The sequence below is a fragment of the Schistocerca americana genome, chromosome 2 (genome assembly GCF_021461395.2).
Source record: "Schistocerca americana isolate TAMUIC-IGC-003095 chromosome 2, iqSchAmer2.1, whole genome shotgun sequence".
Taxonomy (NCBI): Eukaryota; Metazoa; Arthropoda; class Insecta; order Orthoptera; family Acrididae; genus Schistocerca; species Schistocerca americana.
In genome coordinates this window covers 1029645380-1029658954 of record NC_060120.1, presented here as the reverse complement: position 1 = coordinate 1029658954, position 13575 = coordinate 1029645380, and the positions used below count along the sequence as shown (strand labels likewise).

Below are 13575 nucleotides of genomic sequence, written 5' to 3'. Positions count from 1 at the left end.
TCGCAAACGGGTTAAAAAAAAGTATATAAAACCACGGGCGTATTCCTAAAAAAAACTCCTGAGATGGGCCAGCAACCGCCTCTTCACTCATTTTGATAATGTTTAGCACAACTGTACAATAAAAACACGCAGAACAGTACAGCGCAAAACAATAACGAAGCGGACTACAGTGGCTACCTTGTACAACACAGTCAGCTACGTAATGTTGGCAGCAGTCGAAACTGCGTGCCTATCGAAGCCTCCCGACGTTTACCGACTTCTACCGATTCAGGACTAGCGAGAGGTCTGCCATCTAAAAGTTTACACACTGTACATCGATATCAGCAGTACAAATGCTTGGAGAAAGTACTGAAGTAAAGAAATGGAATTAAAACAACTAACACGGCGAATAGTTTGCAACTGCGACGGATATACTTGTGCCTATTGTCCATTTGTCAACTTTCTAGATCCTAAGTTCCTTACCTGAAAATGTGCGATAGAGAAAACACTATGACCTGTTTTATTTTTGCATCTACATCCTAAGTGTTTTCCCTTCTGCGCAATAGAAGAAGGGGCGTGTTATGCTCATAAGCTGATTCGGGCAGTTTTATAAAAATATATTTTCTATCAAGCAATCTTTGTCTTGCAAAACTCTCTGTGTGAAAGGTTAGACGTTGCGGCCAATTACTTTGCTCCATTCTGGCAGCTACGAAGGTCGCTCATTCTTGGCGGTGGTTACCTGCCGTGTACCGATCACTCAGTCAGCGCTGCCAAAATAGCTGTGATTACCCAACAGCCAAGCTGATCGAGTCAATGCTCTGCCAGTCACGTTAGTATTTTCAACCAAGATGTCTTGTCATAGGCACCAGCCACTTTGTTAGAAGCCCTGCCTCCTTCAAGCGTCCGTGTGGTCAAGTAACAGTAGGATGTCAACTTACCTTACCTGACATTGGCTGCCAGGGTCATACCACGGCGCCGCGAGTTTTTAAGGAATTACACACCTTGGTTACTCTGACGCAGCGAATATCTACCAATTATCTACAATTATTATCTACGGCTTTCGTCTGAGCGTCTTCGTTTTCACCTTAATTTGGCGTTCTGCCATACACCTGTATCAACACAACCTTCCACCCATCCACACACACACACACACAACCTTCCATCCCCCACCCCCCGTACACACACACAATTAAAATTCATCCTTCTATCAAGATCAAATTTCTTCTCCCGCACAACATTTCTCCTTTTCAGAAACAACAGCCTTTTTCTCATAGTTTTAGTACCCATTCCAATCGTCCTCCCAACACCCTTATTTTCCTACCATTTTTCTGCCTCATTTTCGCCATTATATCCCACGTATGGATGATCCACTAGCAGTTCGCAGCTCATCGATGTCCGTACATGCTCACAAATTCCGATCTTGTTCCCGATGCATCAACAGAGTTCTTCGACACTATCAGCAGGGCTTGGATATACAAAATCTTTCAAACATCCCCACACGAAGAACCCAACGGGTTCTGATCGGGGTACTTGGGAGGCCATGGTATTGGCGAGCCACGACCCATATACTTTTTCTCGAAACGCCATTTATCAGTACAGTTTATCAGTATAATTTACGCCTCACTTGCTGTGTTTCGAAATGAACGTAGCCTTACACTTAAAAATATGTTAAAACTGGCATGGGCTGCTCTTGTGTGTACGCCGTATCAGGCAAATCATCGGTTTCCGGACCTATGTTTATTAGGATTATTTATTTGTTTCATTGTCCTCTAGTCGCCCCTTTCCTTTATACCTGTATATACTTGGTGACTGTTGAGTATACCGCAGTTCACAAGGACCTCAGCACACTTACTACGTTTCAATGTCTTCCTGAAAATACATTTTGTTATTCCGCCTTCTGAGCAAGAATCAAGTGTCCTAATGGCTCCTCTGCTTCACCCTCCCCAACGTTTTGAGTTAGAAGGGCGTCCAGAAGTGCTTTTTTTCTCCTATCAGTGACACGTTTAGGGAGTCCCATTTGTACGTGATTTATACGAGGTATATTCGGAAACTAAGTTCCGATCGGTCAAGAAATGGAAACCACTGTGAAAATCTAATAAAGCTTTGCACATACGTGTTCGACAGTGTACCTGCCTGTCGGTTACATCACTTCGCTCTTTTCAGTTCTGAGCGCATGGTGAGCACATAAAGATTCGTAGAAAATGGTGTTTCCCGGCAAGTATGAGGTCCTGGTGAGAGATTTCGCCTGATGTTATGCAGTCCACATTACAGAACTCTCATACGGTTCCTACTTGGTGACAATTCTCGGTCGCAATCTTCAGCGTGAATGAAAATGCTCCTGCAGCGTTTTCGATGGGAAGTGTTTGATCACCCGCACTACAGCCCGTAATTGTCTCCCTCTGTGTTTCATCTCTGCTCACATTAACTACTGGCTATGAAGACAACGAGTTATAAATGAGCGTACAGAATTGGTGGTAAGCACAGGCGGCTGCCTTCTATGACGAGGGTATTGGAAAGTTGATTCGACGCCACGACAAATGTCTAAGTCGGAGTGGTGACTATGTAGAGCAGTGACTGGAAGCTGTAGCTAACTGTTGCAGATAAAATACTTCTGATTTTCAAAGTGGTTTCCATTTCGCGATCAATCGTAACTTACTTTTCGAATAACGCTAGTAACAATACACTACAGACTGCTCGGGTGTCAAGCCACAACGACGAAAGTCTAGGTTGTAGTTCCAAATTTATTCCAACACGCTTTTGAGAAACAACATGACTTTAATCTCTGTCAAACCTCATTGTATACAAAGAAAATGTAGTTGGACTGAGGTTCGCTTTTTATAGTAGCCTGCAGCTACGTCCACAAATGACTGTATACATGAGTTCCCATATCTGAGAAGATAACTGTATATCACACGCAAACCTGTCTTCGAGTAAAGGATATCTTCATTTGCTTTTACAAAGACAGCATTCCATAAAGCAGTGCTGTCAAGGAGGCGGGAGCCTGTAAAATTCTTTGCAGCCTTGATCGCAGAGCTGGGTGACATGCAGGCGCTAGGACTTGCGATGCCTAGTTGTCATGCATTCAGCGTATTCACTTGCGCACTGTATCCATTTTATGGGGTCTCTTGTGTCTCCTTGTCAGTGGTAAGTTTGAGGTAAACAGTGTGCATGCCTTCCGAAGGTTGTCATGTATGTTTAACGTAGAGGAACGTCTGCTGTGACAGGTGTCACAGTACGACTTTTCTGTAGCGACAAGCCTGCTAATAGGTTGACCGAATGATGGTTCTGTTAGCAGAAAACCAGTTTACAGGAAAAATAAATACTGGGTGAACATTCGCTGTTTGTGTTACTCGTCTCTGAAGTAGGTGCGAGAGTGTGGCGTCGATGTCGCAGGACTGACAGCTGACAGTTCTCTGAAGTTGACTTACCGGCGCCCAGTCAGAGGCAATAATCGTTGTCTTTGTGCATGAGAGAAGGAAAGAGAGAACGAAGACAGATAAACAGAGGAAGAGAAAGAGACGTCATGTTTACGTCAATAGCGCTCAAGGGTACATTTCCAGACCAGGCAGAGCGGTGAAAAGTTTCAGTCTGAAAAACCACTCGAACATTGCTTCCCACACTTAGTGGGACGTAGACAGCTTTAAAACAAATAAAAAAATTGTGATGTTATACATTTACGTACAAATCTCTGTAATATTGAAAAGGAAAGGTACAGATTAGGTGCAATAAGTTTAGTATTCTTCACGACACTTGTTTCGGCTTTACTGCCATTCTGAAGTAACCTGCGAATATAATGTTGGTGGGACTATCTAAACATATCGTGAATGCCTACGTGATTAATTATACAGTTATTCATTGGTACTTACGTATGATTTGATCTTACGTCAATATTGCACCTATTGTAAACTGCCATTGTCTAATTAGTAGTAATTATCTGACATGCTTTAATTGTAAACGTATGGAATACATTTTGACACTTATTTGATAGTTTATTTACTGTAACGTACAATTTGACATTTATTTGACACTTCGTTTACTATGATGCCATATGTTTACAATGCATAGTTAACTAAGCAACGATAATGTTAAATTTCTCTGCCTGGACTTTGCTGTGAATTATACCTTTGGTCTCAGTTTGCTTTGTTGTCCATATGTATTGTCCCTTTTAGAGTTCTAGTATGTTATAAAGTTTTCAAGACAATATTTACGTTTAATGTATGTGCGGTCGTTTAGCATTTCCTGAGGATAGTCTCTCGTATGTACATAAATATCCAGTACTTCAAATATGTTCTTAGCGCGGCCTTTCGTTATTCGTCTAGTATTTGTAATGCAATTTCGATATTCTCGGCTGTGTAGTGTTGGTTCTTTAGATGTAAAAGGAAGCTAGATTAATTTTCGTCGCTTTGTGTACTGTAGTCTTTGAAACTAACTCTAAAATTTCGTCCTGAGCCGATATAGAAATTATTGCAATCATCAAAAATGATTTTCTATATTCCCGTATTAGTATATTCTGAGGTTTTGGTCTTACCTGAATGCAATTTTGTTACGAGATTGTTATCAATACGGAAAATTGAAACTGCATTACAAATGCTACACAGATTATCGAAAGCACTCACTATTAATACATTTGAGGAATTCGATGTACGAGAGATTGTCCTTGCGAAATACTAAACAAAGATACAAACTTTAAACATCAACATTATCTGGAAAACTTTATTGTCATAGTAGAACACGAAAAGGAATAGTACTTGCTGTTGTGATCTTCAGTCCTGAGACTGGTTTAATGCAGCTCCCCATGCTACTCTATCCTGTGCAGTCTTCTTCATCTCGCAGTACCTACTGCAACCTACATCCTTCTGAATCTGTTTAGTGTATTCATCTCTTGGTCTTCCTCTACGATTTTTACCCTCCACGCTGCCCTCCAATACTTCATTGGTGATCCCTTGATGCCTCAGAACATGTCCTACCAACCGATCCCTTCTTCTAGTCAAGTTGTGCCACAAATTTCTCTTCTCCCCAATTATATTCAGTACCTCCTCATTAGTTATGTGATCTACCCATGTAATCTTCAGCATTCTTCTGTAGCACCACATCTCGAAAGCTTCTATTCTCTTCTTGTCCAAACTATTTATCGTCCATGTTTCACTTCCATACATGGCTACACTCCATACAAATACTTTCAGAAACGACTTCCTGACACTTAAATCAATACTCGATGTTAACAAATTTCTCTTCGTCAGAAACGCTTTCCTTGTCATTGCCAGTCTACGTTTTATATCCTCTCTACTTCGCCCATCATCAGTTATATTGCTTCCCAAATAGCAAAACTCCTTTACTACTTTAAGTGTCTCATTTCGGAATCTAATTCCCTCAGCATCACCCGACTTAATTCGACTACATTCCATTATCCTCGTTTTGCTTTGGTCGATGTTCATTTCGTTCACTGCTCGTCTGGTTCCTTTGCTGTCTCTGATTGAGTTACAATGTCATCGGCGAACCTCAAAGCTTTTATTTCTTCTCCGTGGATTTTAATTACTACTCCGAATTTTTCTTTTGTTTCCATTACTGCTTCCTCAATATACAGATTGAATAACATCGGGGATAGGCTACAATCCTGTCTCACTCCCTTCCCAACCACTGCTTCTCTTTCATGCCCCTCGACTCTTATAACTGCCATCTGACTTCTGTACAAATTGTAAACAGCCTTTCGCTCCCTGTATTTTACCCCTGCCACCTTTAGAATTTGAAAGAGAGTACTCCAATCAACATTGTCGAAAGCTTTCTCTAAGTCTACAAATGCTAGAAACGTAGGTTTGCCGAATAGTACTTATGAACAACAAAACATACTGAGACCAAAGATATAATTCACAGCGAAATCCTGGCAGTGAAACGTAATTTTGTCGGTGCTTAGCTAATTCTGCTTTGTAAACATATAGCTTCATAGTAACCGAAATGTAAAAAAAAAAAAAAAAAAAAAAAAAAACCGTAGGATCGTACTTTAAAGTAAACGAACTATCAAATAAATGTCAAAATGTATTCCATGCGTTTGTAATTATTATATACCACATAATCACTACGATTTAGACAATGACAGTTTACTAATGATGCAATACGGACGTCAAATCAGAGTAGACGTAAGTACCAATATATAATTACTCATATAGGCAACCACCATATGCGTAAACAGTATTATCAAAGTTCCACTCGCAGGTTACTTGAGAATGCCGATGAAGCAGAAGCAGCTGTCGTGAAGAATATTTAACTTATCGCAGGTAGTCTGGACCCTTCCTTTTAATTATGTCATATTATGACGTGTACTAAGCTGCGGGCCCAGTCCATTGAAAAAAAAAAAGCTCTGTAATATTGTCTACTTTGCACGTTGCCATGAGTGGAAACTCATTAGCTATTGAATCACATACAATCACAGACAGCTATTTTAATCAACGCCCATCGGTATTAGGTGAACTTACGGTGCTTGCAAAGTAATTGCAGAGTAGCTGAATATGCACTGTAAGAAGCAGCACAACAAAAATTGATATTTGAGCTTACATAAGTAGTTATAAAACTGTCTTCTGCAGCGTAGCACGCTAGCTTGCATGACCAGCAGTTGATTTGGACCCATATGGGAGTCGCGAGGCGGATTAACCATAGTTGGTATGGCACACTGGCCGGCCTGAACATTCTTTCACGGAGGTTTTCCTCGTTCATTTAGGCAAATGCTGGGCTGATCCCAATCTCCACGTGCGAAAATACAACACACAACGGTTAAAATACAATGACACACAAAACTAAATTTACGCGACTCAGATGGCGCGCAGAATTTCCTTGTCTCGTGTAAGCTGACGTCTGTGGCGACAGGAAAGCCGTCCTGTCACAGCCAGTACTAATATTATAAATGCGAAAGTAACTGTGTGTTACGTTTTCACGACTAATCCGCTGAACCGGTTTCGATAAAATGTGGCATGGAAAGAGCTTGAACGCTGAGGAACGGCATAGGCTACTTTAGAAAATACGTAGTACAATATATTTATATTGATTTGAAAAATATTGCACAAATTCGGGAAAAATGTTTACTGTTTGAAAAAACAGTTTGCCCTTTGACATTGTCATACTTCTGAAAATGCTTTTATTGGTTGATATGTTCCACGTAATACCATTCAAGGTAATGAATACAATGCTTATACAGTTCTCAGCGTGTTTAATCCATACTTCCATATTACTACCGTAGCGTTAAAGGCAAAACTAAATCTGTTGGTTATGTTTTCACGACTAAACCGCTCAAGCGATTTTCATGAAAGTTAGTATGGAGATAGCTTGACCAGAACAAAGGCAACTGTAGAAAGTAAAAAAGAAAAGAAGGCCAGGTAGAGTAGGGCTCGCGCACTGAAGGTCAGATACATACTTCATTACGTTCATCTATCCTGGGAATCGAGCTTTTGACGATCTTTGCTGTTATCGACATTGACACTGACGAGGTATCGGCCGGGATTTCTGACACTTTCGAGAATGTTTTAATTTTTAAGTTTCAAGCCGGGTAACAAGTGACAAAAGAATTTTTTGTGTGATGTAATTACAAATTAACTATTTTCGAACTTTTTTCCTTTAGTTGTAGCGTGAAACCTTGTTTCTGCCAAATTACACGATTCCAGGTCATCAGGAGGTACCCTATCGGTTTTAATGGGTGAGTTTGCGAGTATCGAAAAAACGTGCCATAAATATTCATATATTCTGATGGAATTGCCTTAGAAGCTTAGCTTTTTTTTTTACATCGTCAAGCGACCATAGGCAGTACGTGACCTACATTTCAACTTAATACCCAGCCGTTCCTGAGAAAAACGGGTCCTAACAGGCGGATGGGAAGACAGACAGTCGGATTACAAACGACAATTTTTTTTTGTGTGAAGTAATTTCAGATTAACAGTTTTTGGATTTTTTAATTTACTTCTATTTTGTTATCTTGAATCTTGTCAAATTTCATTATTGTAGGCCAAACGGAAGTATGCTTTAGGTTTTGGTGATTGAGCTTACGAGTATCAAAATATTAACATAAATGGCCATATCTTTTGATTTTCCTGTGGCGTAATTACAGATTAACAATTTTCGAATTTTCTCCTTCTGTTGTACTGTGAAACATTGCTTCTTGCCAAATGTAATGATTCAACGGGAAGTAGACTATAGGTTTTGATGACAGTGTGTGAGTATCAAAATATTAACACCAGTGGCCATATCTTTTGACTGCGACAGTTTAGTAGCTTCAAGTTTTTACATCGCCAAGTGTCTCAGACTTTAGTATGTGCCATAAACTTAAACTTCATACGTCTACCCATTCCCGAGAAAGAGCTTTTAACAGTCGGAGTGACAGACAACAAATTGCTCCTATAAGAGCTCCGTTTCGACTGACTGAGGTACATAACCGTAAAACCCAAAACATTGTTTCCTAAGAGGGTGAAGCAGGGAATAAAATAACTTTTTTTCACACCAGTTAACACAGATCATGTTAAAAAATTATTAAATTTGTTGCATAATGTATGCATTTTTAATGAATAACTACTTGAATAGTACGATGCGTAGATGCACACTCCTGCCCATTACCCTTCACATACACTGCCTGTCAGTTACATTTCACATGCCACGTCGTCATAAGGCACATCGTGAGCAATGTTTGCCCTTACTGGCAGACACGTGACGGCAGCTTATGTTATCGTACGTACAGTAGTTTACTTATTCTCCATCGCTCATCATAACGAAACTTCAGATATGCAAGCAGAGCTGCTGTTAACACTTTGGCAGATCAGGAAAAAAGTGGACCCATTGTGAAGGTATACACACTAGGAAAGAGAGAGAGTTTAACACTGCCACAAATTACGATACCACGAAGATAGAGTACAGGACCACTGGAACAGGCTATGATATCATTGGTAGTCTCTATTATTTTGTGCCCTCACATCCTAATAATGCATATGTTAATAAAAACTACTGCAGCTGTATTTCATGTGCTTTTATTACGCCACAGCAGGTTTTGTTCTAAATGAAGATCTTCAGATGACATCGTAAGTTCACCAAGTTCGGAGCGCCCCTACCCTTCAGGGACGCGTCAGATTACAGCACTCCCTACTTATACAACTACCTAGGGGGACCTTACCGTCTGGCCCTCTTCCATTTCCTTCATACTTGTGATTTTGCAGCTCAATGTTCAGACATCGATCTTCCAAAGCAGCTCGACACAGTTCTCAAAAAACTCTACTTAAATCGCTTTAGTGCATCGTAAGATCCCTGAGCGCTCGAAAGCGCCAAACATTTCAAACATCTGAACGAAATCGTCGGCAACTGTGATCTCCAGTCCGAAGACAGGTTTTCTGCTGCGCTGCTGTGGAAGTATCTTCGCCTCTGAATAACTGCTGTAGCATACGTCATCTGAACCTGATTCCTTTGTGCGTGCCTTGGCCTCCCTCTACAATTTTTACCTCACACACTTCGTTGCATAACCAAATGTACGTGGCCGAGCGGTTCTAGGCGCTTCAGTCCGCAACCGCGCGACCGCTACGGCCGCAGGTTCGAATCCTGCCTCGGGCATGGATGTGTGCGATGTCCTTAGGTTAGTTAGGTTTAAGTAGTTCTAAGTCTAGGGGACTGATGACCTCAGATGTTAAGTCCCACAGTGCTTAGAGCCATTTGAACCAAATTTGCGATACCCCGATTCGTCATGCCTCTTATCGTCTGATCCCATCTTTTAGTCAAGTTGTACCATGAATTTATTTTCTTCCCAATGAGATTCAGTATTTCCTCATTAGTTATTCGATCTACCTGTGTAATCTTAACAAGTCTTCAGTACTATCACTTTTCAAAAGCTTATATTCTTTTCTTGTCTCAGGTACTTGCCCACATTTCACTTCCATACAAGAGGATATTCGAGACAAATATCTTCAGAAAATGCTTCATAACGCTTAATTTTATATGAGATGTTTACAAATCCCTCTTCCTCAGAAATAATTTTCTTGCTGTTGCCAGTGTCCATTACATATTCTCTTTGTTTCGTCTGGTTTCAATTATTTTGCTTCGCAAATAACAGAACTCGTCTACTGTTTTTAGACAGAACTGTAAAGGACACCCCACTGAGAAAATAAAGATAAAAGAAAGACAGTCTCCCTAAAGGGGGAGCAATAAGTGTTAAAAAGAATGCCAGGAGGAAGCCTGAAGGTAAAGAAATACAGCAATATCAAGACTATAGTGGATGGTTGATATGAGAGAGGGGAGCAAACAGCGAAATCACCCGTCCCATCGGATTGGAGAAGGATGGCGAAGGAAATCAACAGTGCCCTTTCAAAGGAACCGTCCCGGCATTTGCCTAAAGCGATTTAGGGAAATCTCAGAAAACCGAAATCAGGATGGCGGAACGCGGATTTGAACGGTCGTACTCCAGAATGCGAGTCTAGTGTGCTAACCCCTGCCGCCACCTCACTCGGTATGAAGACTTAGTATTGTCCTGAGGCACATTTTAATGTGGCTCAAACCTTAATTGGCAATTTCCCGTAAGTTGTACTTTTCAGAATTTAGGTACACATATCTCCTTAAGTTTATAAAGAACAGCACTAATTTTTTTCTACAACTTGGAATTGTCTATAGCTATCTAGTACACCTAAGCTTTATTACCGGTTGAACTAAATCATAGAGAAAGAAAATCCAAATTAAATATTCTAAAAATCATCACCTTATTCTGGTTAATACACTTAATCCACGCAATTAAATACACTACTGGCCATTAAAATTGCTACACCACGAAGATGACGTGCTACAGACGCGAAATTTAACCGACAGGAAGAAGATGCTGTAATATGCAAATGATTAGCTTTTCAGAGCATTCACACAAGGTTGGCGCCGGTGGCGACACCTACAACGTGTTGACAAGAGGAAAGTTTCCAACCGATTTCTCATACACAAACAGCAGTTGACAGGCGTTGCCTGGTCAAACGCTGTTGTGATGCCTCGTGTAAGGAGGAGAAATGCGTACCATCACGTTTCCGACTTTGATAAAGGTCGGACTGTAGCCTATCGCGATTGCGGTTTATCGTATCGCGACATTGCTGCTCGCGTTGGTCGAGATCCAATGACTGTTAGCAGAATATGGAATCGGTGGGTTCAGGAGGGTAATATGGAACGCCGTGCTGGATCCAAACGGCCTCGTACCTCTAGCAGTCGAGATGACAGGCATCTTATCCGCATGGCTGTAACGGATCGTGCAGCCACGTCTCGATCCCTGAGTCAACACATGGGGACGTTTGCAAGACAACAACAATCTGCACGAACAGTTCGACGACGCTTGCAGCAGCACGGACTATCAGTTCGGAGACCATGGCTGCGGTTACCCTTGACGCTGCATCACAGACAGGAGCGCCTGCGATGGTGTACTCAATGACGAACCTGGGTGCACGAATGGCAGAAAGTCATTTTTTCGGATGAAGCCGGGTTCTGCTTACAGCATCATGATGGTCCATCCGTGTTTGGCGACATCGGGGTGAACGCACATTGGAAGCGTGTATTCGTCATCGCCATACTGGCCTATCACCCGGCGTGATGGTATGGCATGCCATTGGTTACACGTCTCGGTCACCTCTTGTTCACATTGACGGCACTTTGAACAGTGGACGTTACGTTTCAGATGTGCTACGACCCGTGGGTCTACCCTTCACTCGATCCCAGCGAAACCCTACATTTCAGCAGGATAATGCACGGCTGCATGTTGCAGGGCCTGTACGGGTCTTTCCGGATACAGAAAACGTTCGACTGCTGCCCTGGCCAGCACATTCTCCAGATCTCTCACCAATTGAAAACGTCTGGTCAATGGTGGCCGAGCAACTGGCTCATCACAATACGCCAATCACTACTCTCGATGAACTGTGGTATCGTGTAGAAGCTGCATGGGCAGCTGTACATGTACACGCCATCCAAGCTCTGTTTGATTCAATGCCCAGGAGTATCAAGGTTGTTATTACGGCCAGAGGTGGTTGTTCTGGGTACTGATTTCTCGGGATCTATGCACCCAAATCGCCTGAAAATGTAATCACATGTCAGTTCTAGTATAATATATTTGCCCAATGAATACCTGTTTATCATCTGCATTTCTTCTTGGTGTAGCAATTTTAACGGCCAGTAGTGTAGGTCTAGTATCTCAGCCAACATGTCATACAGGTCTGGTAAAAATTTGGTCTCCTTCGGATGCTTATTGTTGTATTAAATGGCACCTGAATTTGAAGAAGCATTTCAGAAAAATCTTGCGCGTCCATTTTCTTATACGCCCTAAATTGCACAAAATACTTGTAAATTGTTTAAAAACTATTCTTCATTAACTGTGACAAACTGCATAACTGTAAAATGTATATATGATAATTAGTGCACGAAAGAAACAGGTGCTGAATGTCACAAAATATAGAGACGCGGACACAGCAATGCTTCCTCTGCTCTACAGTATCGACTGTGTGTCTGATATAGACCAACTGCGGCGTCGACTGTAGCAGCTGGAAGGTTCGGTGACCCTCCCAGGCGGCTTCCAGCAGCCATCATCTCTTATTTATCGTGGGTGCCGCACGCTATCAGACGTCAGCTCGCTGCCCCAGGCGTGAAAGCGCCTTCTGGAACTCAATGGACCGTGCGGGTGCTCAGAGCATCAAAGTCGACCTGATTAGACTGTCTGAAGAAAGAGCTAATAACTGAAGCACAGTACGAAGGCTAACCATTCATAACGTCCGTTGAGGCAGTGACCTTCTTTATTTCCTTCCATATAAACACTAAGCTGACCCGGCGAACTCTGTTCCGCCTTAAAGTCAATAAATAATCAGATTTTGGATGTTAAGTTCAATCTTTTATTAGGAAATGAAAGATGTGTTGCAGATATTCGTTGCAGGTTGCCCAGTATCGCGACGTGTAAGCACAATATCGCGCGTTTCCCAGTGTTCACCAACAATCAGGATGGCTACTGCATCTATTGTTGGAGCGTTAAATGTGCGTTCGTGTGTTCCAGATGGTCGTTTATCTGCTCTGATCACAACTTTGTAGTCATCATTTGGCATGCGCTCTAAAACACTCTTGAACAGCCTGACCAACGCACGGTGTTCATGAAGTAGTTGCTGCAAATCTTGAAGAGTTGCTCTTTTCGTTGCTGCGTTGATCTCTTGACGTCGACCAAGTTGTTCTTCCATGTTGCCCGCGAAGTATATTAGTAAAAATTTAGCCGGCAGGTTTAGCCGCGCGGTCTGGGTGCTTCAGTCTGGAACCGCGTGAACGCGCCGGTCGCAGGTTCGAATCCTGCCTCGGGCATGGATGTGTGTGATGTCCTTAGGTTGGTTAGGTTTAAGTAGTTCTAAGTTCTAGGGGACTGATGACCACAGACGTTAAGTCCCATAGTGCTTAGAGCCATTTGAACCATTTTTTTGTAAAAATTTATGCTGTGCATCTTCGAGAGGCAGCAATGATACAGTTCATTGGTGAATCAGTCCTTGTATCTACAAAATAAAATATTACTGATTTATAAACACTTTTTTTAGAATTAGCAAACATAATACTTACAAATAAGTATAGTAAGTTATTCTTCTACTATATTGT

General features: G+C 41.7%; 1 protein-coding gene across 1 annotated transcript in view; it reads left to right on the top strand.

Annotated features, from left to right (window-relative positions):
- The window catches only part of LOC124594651, a 307403-nt gene extending 294807 nt beyond the window's left edge, over window positions 1-12596 (top strand). Inside the window, exon 10 of the mRNA XM_047133021.1 lies at window positions 12489-12596. Coding sequence (XP_046988977.1) covers window positions 12489-12596 — 108 coding nt within the window. The remainder of the gene's footprint in view (window positions 1-12488) is intronic.
- The last annotated feature ends 979 nt before the right edge of the window (window positions 12597-13575 follow it).